The sequence below is a fragment of the Sus scrofa genome, chromosome 1 (assembly GCF_054392235.1).
Source record: "Sus scrofa isolate SSC_HxYL_T2T_F1_AM1 chromosome 1, Sscrofa_HxYL_maternal_Yorkshire_Landrace_v2.0, whole genome shotgun sequence".
Taxonomy (NCBI): domain Eukaryota; kingdom Metazoa; phylum Chordata; class Mammalia; order Artiodactyla; family Suidae; genus Sus; species Sus scrofa.
This window is the reverse complement of record NC_139383.1, coordinates 100217705-100226362: the sequence shown is the minus strand read 5'-3', so window position 1 is coordinate 100226362 and position 8658 is coordinate 100217705. Positions and strand designations below refer to the sequence as shown.

The following is an 8658-nucleotide window of genomic DNA, read 5'->3' as shown; positions in this document are numbered from 1 at the left end:
CTAAATTGCTGCAATTTTCTCATCTTAGGTCTCTTGAATGGACAGATATCAAGAATGAAAATTCTTTAATTTATGTTGTGAGATTTTTTTTTTCCTTTACGGCCCCAGGGGTCTGCTATCCCAGCCTAGGGGTCTGATTGGAGCTGTGCCAGCACATGCCGCAGCCACAGTAACACCAGATCTGAGCCGTGTCTGTAACCTACACTGCAGTTTGCAGCAACACCAGATCCTTAATCCAATGAGCAAGGCCAGGAATTGAACCCATATCTTCATGGATACTAGTCAGGTTCTTGACCTGCCAAACAACAAAGGGAACTCCAAGAATTCATGATCCTAATGGAACACAATGGAGCTCTTCTTGAGATATAATAACCTGATCAATAATTATCTTTGCCTGTCCTGAGAAGGCAAGAATCTTGATTTATTTGAGGAGTTTATTCAGAGCTTCTTTCACATCCTTATTCCTTAGGCTGTAGATCATGGGATTCAACATGGGGAACACCACGGTGTAAAATGTAGAAACTATTTTATCTCTATCTAAAGAATAGCTTGATTGTGGACGAGAGTAGATGTAGAGGATGGAGCCATAGTACAAGGTGACAGAGATAAGGTGGGAGGAGCAGGTGGAGAAGGCTTTGAGGCGGCCCTGGGTGGAGCGGATCTTCAAGATAGTTGTGATGATGAAGAGGTAGGAAGCTATTATAAGTACAATGGGGGTGATGACATTGGAAGCCAGGACGAAGTAGAGCACAGTCTGGTAGCTATCCTTTCTTCCACAAGCCAACTTCACCAGAGGTGGAATATCACAGAAAAAGTCATCAATAATGTTGTTGCTACAGAAGTTCAAGGCAAAAGTCCCTTTGGTAACAATGAAAGCATTAATAAAGCCACCAAGATATGAGGCTGCAACAAAGAATGCACATAGTTTTATGGGCATGGCCTGAGAATAAAGCAGTGGCTTTGAGATGGCCATGTAACGGTCATAGGCCATGGCAGCCAACAGGTAGCACTCACTGTAGGTCAGCCCAGCAGAAAAGAAGAACTGAGCTACACAGCCAGCAAAGGAGATGCTTTTGTCTTCAGAGATACAGGTCACTAGGATCTTTGGGGTATAGACAGAAGAATACCAGAGATCCAGAAAAGACAGATTCCCAATGAAAAAATACATGGGTGTGGCAGCCTGGAGTCTTTACAGATCAACACCATGAGGGTGGTATTTCCTAACACAGTCCCAGAATAGACACCAAGGAAGACAACAAACAGGACCAGCTGCATCACAGGGTCTGTTGTGAAGCCCACCATTATGAAATCTGTCACTGTGTAATTGCTTCTCTCCATGGCTATAGGTAATCTCACCTAGGAGGAAAGAAAATGACTTGAGTTTGAATCTCTATGCTGAAAACATAGCGAAGGACATTTCATTACTGCCAGACCTTGAAGTCTAGGATGCAGCAATGTAAGTGTCCATTTTTGAAAGAATGTTCATTTTGCTACAAAACCACTCAGATTGTGCTATATGTTGTTAAAAGATAGAGTTTGCACATTATAATTTTCAGGTGTTTCTTTGATCAAACCTCAATTTTAATCAGGCAACTCTTAACCAAATGTGATGAGGAGTCATTTACAGACAGGAAGTAGGGCAGAGGACTTGGTAGAGAAGATATGGAGGCAAAACAAGGAAATTATCTGATTGGCCATAGCTTAAGTGGTTGTCTTATTAGGAAAACCTAGCAGGCTGTTTGTGATGGTTGTTCTTAGGTTTTGTTTTCTCAGGTTCAAGTAAATTGAGTCTGTCTTCAGTTTTGTAAGATTCCTTACACAGTCTACCAAAAGGTAAAAACATCTGAGGCTGATTGTTTCCTTGTTTAGTGACTTTAAAATATTCAATTATAAATTTTTGTCTTTGGTTGATTATTTTTTCCTCTTAAGAATGATTGTTCAACTAAAGGAAAGATGGACTTAATATCCATCTTCTTGTACTTTGGTCTTCTTCATAATCACAATTTTCTTTTATGCTAAAGGCATGATTCCTTATTTGTGTCTGAAATACTGAATGTTACCTATTTTTAACATATGTTTTTAAAGAATTAGGTCTTTTCTTTTAGTGTTTCCACACATTAGGCCAAACTAGAGCCGTTATAAATTTATCTCATCACAGTATATACATGAGGAAGGAAATACAAGATTAAGTAAAAAGGGAATATACACAAACTTTTGGGGAAAAGTCTATATAGGATCAGCTTTTTCATACAAGTTTCACCAATAAAAAAATAGCGGCAATAATCTAAAGGGTCAATTTTAAGTGTAATTAATTCAGGAAGTTCTCATGTAGTGCAGTGGGTTAAGGATCTGGCATTGCTGTTGCTGTGGCACAGTCGGTACAGGTTCATCCCAGGCCTGGGATCGTCCATATGCCATATGCAGCCCCCTTCCCCCCCAAAAAAATAAAAAAAAATAAAAAAGGAATAAGTAGTTCATGTATACTACATAAGCAATATAGTACTAGATACTCTTGTATTATTTTAGATTTTTATTTTTTATAATATTTTATTAAAGAGTTTTTCCCTTAATGATAATAATTAGGCAAAATATATGTCTTGGAATATGACAATAAGACTTAATATTGTATACAATGATATGGACATTTTCCTCTCTTCAGAGTTGCTGCATGGTGAACTACAAATGATCTATTGAAATGATGGACGAGAACATATCTAGTGACTGCACACCCATATTACACTTCAGGGACAATTCTGGTCACACTAACTTCCCATCAACCTAACTCCTTTTACAAGTTCAATAAAAATCATGGACAACATGATTATTCATAACTCATTGTTTTGGAATCTAAAAATATTAAATTTAACAAAACTATCAATATTAGCGTCAAAAATGCTATTCTAATAAATTATTTTTGAGTAGAATATTGAACAATATAAGCTGTTCCACATAGGCTTTGATAGGATTACTCCACTAATGCTTCCCCCCAGTAGGGTCAATGTCTACACAAATGTCAAATCCCAAAATTCCTTAACTCCTCATCTGATTTGACCTATCAGCAGCATTTGAAATAGTTCATCAGTGGTTCCTGCTGGAAACCCTCTCTTCACTAGGTTTCCAGCTCATCAGACATGCCTGGTTTCCTCTCCTTCTACAGCTGTGTGTTGTCAGTGATACTGACCCCAGCTTTGATGTTTGGAAAGCCCAGACTCAACCTTTGAATCAATTCTCTTTTTCTCCTGCAATCACTTTCCAGTGGACCATACAGTTGAATGACTTTCTGTGCTCTCTATATGTGAGTCCTTATGTATGTGTATATGTATTTATGTATGTACGTATCTATCTATCTATCTATCTATCATCTATCTACTCTCCATCCATCAGATATCTCTTGACCATTTCTCTACTCTGAACTTGAGACTCATGGATCCAAGTGTCTACCTAATATCTCTTATAGAATATCTCCCGGAAAGCTCAGGAAATGTTCAGTTCTTACCAATCCTTTCTAAGCCTGCTTTGCTCTCAGACCTCTCCATTGCAGAAAATGCATTATCACCACTTAGGAAAAATCATGGGATTATTTTTGACTCCTTGTCTTTTACACTGTAACTGACTAATCAACAACATCTTAATTCTATCTTCAAATATATCCAGAACCTGCCCAATTTCTCCCAGCACCTGCGGGTCCGCCTACACTCAGCCTCTATCATCTCCCCCTTGCATTGCTGCAGAGCCTCTACTCATCTCCCCCTGTCCTCCCCACTTCCACCCTTACCCCACTTGAGCCTCTCAAAGAGGCAGCCAGAGTGATCCTATTAAAATATCAGGTCAATCATATTAGTCCTCATCCTCAAACACTCCAGCGACATAACTTATTCAGAGGAAAAGCGCCAATGCTTCTAAAGAATTGTAAGCTAATTATCTTTTTCTTTTGATTCTTGCTCTTCTCCCCTTCACTGATCACACTGCCTCAGCCCTGCTGCCTTCCTTGCAATTCCTGGAATAAACTGCGTCTCCTAAAGGCTTGGCAGTTATTCCACCTACGGTGAGAATGCTCTTTTCTCTTTGTAGAGAGATGGTGTCTTTACAGAGAATTCCCTCACACTTTTCAGGTATCAAATTGCAACCAATATTACCTCTCCTTGGGTGTTTTCTTATCACCATATTGCAATCCACTTCTGTGACATTTCTCTGTACCCCTTTTCTTCTGTATTATTCTCCCTGGAAGAGCTTATTATCTAACACTACATTACATCCCATTACTTTAACTTATTCTCCTTTCCATTCACTGGAACATATTATTTTCTGGATGCTCTGGATGGAAAATACATCTCAGTTGTATCTTTACGTCATCTTATTGGGAGGATTATTATGAGTTTTTGCGGGCTGCCTCTTTTAAACGAATCACAGCACAACCTGAGAATAAGTTAGTGGCTTGGCCATATCTTCAAAAACATGGATCCCTGAGAAATAAAAGGGGCTTCCTGTGGGGAAATGGTGAACACTCTTGGACTGCATCTCAATCTTAGAGCCCCTGACTCTATTGCTCTGATTCTCGTAAATATTCCAGAATTTTATCATTTATTAAAAAAAGAGCTCACAAATTTGAAGACTTTCCTAGTGTTTTATAGGCATTATTATACTTATTCCCACAGCATTCATCATAGACATGTTTAAAGGTTAATTAGCATTCCTTTTACAGACAACCTGCACTTCATACATGTGGCATCACATATGACATTCCAAATACCTTTCAGGTCATCTTCTCTCAGAGCCTTTTATCTCTTGCATTTACAGCCAGTCCTAGTTATATGTACATAAACATTCTAGGTCCAGGACCAGGACACTTACCTGCAACTCTCAGAGTCATAGCCAAAATGGTACCACTCTGTGGACCCAGCTAACTTACACCTGCCCAGGCTCATAGTGAATTTGATTCCTTAAGCACCTTGGGTCTTCATAGCTTTGAAAATCTCTGAAAAAGCAATTAACTAGAAAGAGTATTAAATTAATCTAGAGGAAGTCACTCAATGCAAAAGGAGGGCATCATTTTCAAAGTAGTGACACTAATTTTTTATTTTGCAAAACCACTCATTGCAAAACACCTTCCTTGGAACTTTATTAAGTTGCCTAATGCTATATATGATATGTATCATAGTCCCCATTATATATAAGAAAGTAGATGGAGAGCAGTGAATTAACTTGCCCAGGTAATCTTAGATGTAAAGACAGTCAGGGTTTAAACCCAAGGCAATCTTATTAGAAAAGTTGTAGTCTTTGCCCTAACACAAGTGTACTTTGGGGAGACAATCTTTGAGTATCTATTCGACTATGACACTGATGCTTCAAAAGTAGACTACACTTATCCTGAGTGTCTATACAGGTAGATGCTACAACAAATATATTCTGTCTCACTTTTTACCCACTCATTACTCGATTTTAAGTGATAAAATAGTTCCATTGCCAATGTCCCTAAAAGAACCTTGTTGAGATATATTATGATATATCACAATATTTATTGGGAATTTAACCTATGCCAGGAACTCCACTGAGTGCTTTAAAAAAGTCATCTCATTTTAACCTTCACAATAACCTTGTGAGACAAACATGATGATCATTCCCATTTTATGGAAAAGCTATTGCTGCATAGTACTGATTTTATGTAAATTGTTTGAGGCACCAAACTGGATGCTTTGAGAGCCAAGATTAAAAACCAGTTCTCTTAGTGCTCGTCACCTGTGTCCAAACCTGCATCTCTGTGTAACATTTCCTATGTTCCAGATCCTCTTCCAGGTACTTTGCAGAATGACAGAAGCCAGGAATGAGGCATGACCTCAAGAAGAGTGTCATTTATCAGGTGACATCAACTCTTTGTAAACAAAAAGGTGTAAGAAGTTATGAGAGAATTACCTATTGTACCTGACACTGGGAGGCAAGCCAGAATAGAGAGCTTTCTAGAAGCATTGAAGCAAGTGCTCTGTGTTTAGGAATGGTTTTATGCAGGAGGGAGAATCATGTTTGTGTGCTTGAAGATGCATGGACAATTACTCTGTGAGAGGAAGACATTTCTTGCAAAGGAAAAACTGCAACTACCAGGCATGGAACGAGGGAATAGAGTGGAGTCAAATGTGTGTCAGATCTGTTGGAGTTCAGAATCTATTTGTTGGCATGGTGTTAGATGAGATTGCCAAGGGCTTTTTATGCCCACTCAGAAAATTCTCAAAGACAATGCCTTCATCTGAACCGGTATTAAAATACTTGACTTCAACTTAAAAGCTTTTGTACAGCAAAGGGAACCATAAACAAAACAAGAAAAGACAACCTGCAGAATGGGAGAAAACATCTACAAATGATGTGACTCAAGAGGACTCACTTTCCACAAGATACAAACAGCTCATCCAACTCAATATCAAAAGAAGGAACAGCTATAAACAGATCTCTTTTGCATCCTAGTGCCAACTCAAAACCAGATGGGACACATATTTCCTTGGGTAGAGACTGGCTTGAAGAATTGGGTTATGTATTTGTTAATCAGAACCAGAATACTATGGTAAGAGGCTGTTTGATAACTAGCAAACATGTCATTTTTCCTAACTAAGGATATATTGTTGTGCTGTAAACTAAATCGTGAAAATTTATTTCCAAATTACTAAAATCAATTTTTTTAATGTTTAGAGATAAGTTTCTCTTGTCTGTGATATCTTAGGCCTTTGAGCTTTCTTAAAGAATATCCAACTGAAAGAAATTTAACCTTTTTTAAAATTTATTTTGACCTTTAAATTAACAATTTCTAGTAACCTCTGCTGCTTCATCACTTTTCCACATTTGCTTTTGAGATATTAATAGTGTTGTTTCTTTTACAAATGGTTCCTGATTGTTGCTTCTTGTTTGTGCATTTGTTGTTTCTGCTTTGCCCTTTTCTATAATATCAGTTGCTCTTTTTGAGCTCTGCTTGTGAGTAATGCTGCTGCTTCTCATTGTGACTCTTTGTATGGGTAGAAACGGCAATGGGAAATTGGTGAAGATATTTCAGATGAAATCATTTCCTTAGCACTTAACTTATCTCTGTAAGTCAATGACCATTGGACTCCTTGTGAGGAACAAGTAAAATTTTCCATTAACTTCTAACATCGGAATTTGACAACTTACCTAAAGTTCTCAGCAACATCATCACCAGCAAAATTCAAGAGAATTCAAACCTCTCTGTCTCAGAATGTTTTATATCAGCTTCCGGATTCCTAGTTTTATAGAGCCTTACAACCCCCTTAGGATTTCATGATCTTGGGAAATAACTAACAAGACAATTAAATCAAACTTTATGTTGATGATTTGGTATGATTTAGCATTAGAGAATTTTTTTTTGAAACTATAAATCCCAGGTGAAAATTAATGTCAGAATTTTTATTTTCATTCCCTCTAGGATTGTACAGGAGTTAACCAAAACATGAATGTGCACACATTATATATACACACATATATATTCATATATATGAATTTTTGTATTGTTGACTTAAATAATATGCACAAGGGAGTTCCCATCATGGTTCAATGGTTAACAAACCTGACTAGTATCTGTGCAGATGTGGGTTTGATCTCTGGCATCCCTCAGTGGGTTAAGGATCTGGCATTTCTGTGAGCTGTGATATAGGCCGCAAGTGCAGCTCAGATCCTGCCTTGCTGTGGCTGTGGCATACGCTGGCATCGACAGCTCCAATTTGACCCCTATCCTGGGAATCTCATTATGCCCTGGATGTGGCCCTAAAGACAAAAAGCCAAAAAAAAAAAAAAAAAAAAACAAAAACAAAAACAAAAAGAACACAACCTAATGTTTGAGAGTCAAGTTTTCTTTAAGGCAAAATGAGGACCACAGCCTGGGAGGCAGCATTTTAGATAGCTCTGAAAACAGCACTCCAAAGTGGTAAGGGGGTAGTATATGAGACTTTGGTGAAGGAGGAGTTACATGAAATCAAACATACATTGTGCATAAGATTGCTGCTAGAGCAGCTTACTGCTAGTCACAAGGAACAGATGTTGTTGTGAAGTATTTTAGTGCTTTTCTAGATATTGGGAGGTGAAAACACTCAAGTTTTTCCCAGTGCACAGAATGCCTCACTCCTGATCTCCACCATGAGCTCTTTGAGGAGGTGTTGAGGGTTGGCAGCTGCCATGGCTCTGAATTCCATCCATGTAGAGGCAGATGGCTAATGCCAATCTCTAGTTCCCAGTATTAAAGCACAAATGCTCAGTGACACAGATATTTTTGTCATAAGTTGAATACCTTTCATTGGTCCTTCCAAAGCAATTCTCCATCCTTTTAACCTTCTCTTTGCTCCAGGATGCTCAGCTTTATTAACTGCATCTTGGGCTCCATTTGATCAACTTAATACGTGTTTAGCCAGTGGCTGACACTGGCAGGGAAGAGAGTGAGGCCAGAGGGGTTTTTCCTTCTCCTCTCTTGCAGAGATGTTACGTCTCTGGACCAACACCATAGATACGGCTGGGTGACCCATTTCAAAGCTCTCCCTCCAGTGTTCATAACCTCTCCCTCTTCTTACACCTTCATGAAAGAGGAGGCAGCAGCTCTCAGAAGTTCTTAATTCTAGAGTTACCACACTGTTCCTTGAGAATTCCCTAAACTACACACATTCTTTTGTCATA

At 38.5% G+C, this 8658-nt stretch overlaps 1 protein-coding gene across 1 annotated transcript; it reads right to left on the bottom strand.

The window, feature by feature from the left end:
- Positions 1-421: 421 nt before the first annotated feature.
- Positions 422-1338, bottom strand: LOC100514157 (olfactory receptor 9G19-like). The gene is given in 2 exon segments (XM_003124162.2): positions 422-1176; positions 1179-1338. Coding segments are annotated over 2 exon segments (915 nt in total).
- Positions 1339-8658: the final 7320 nt, after the last annotated feature.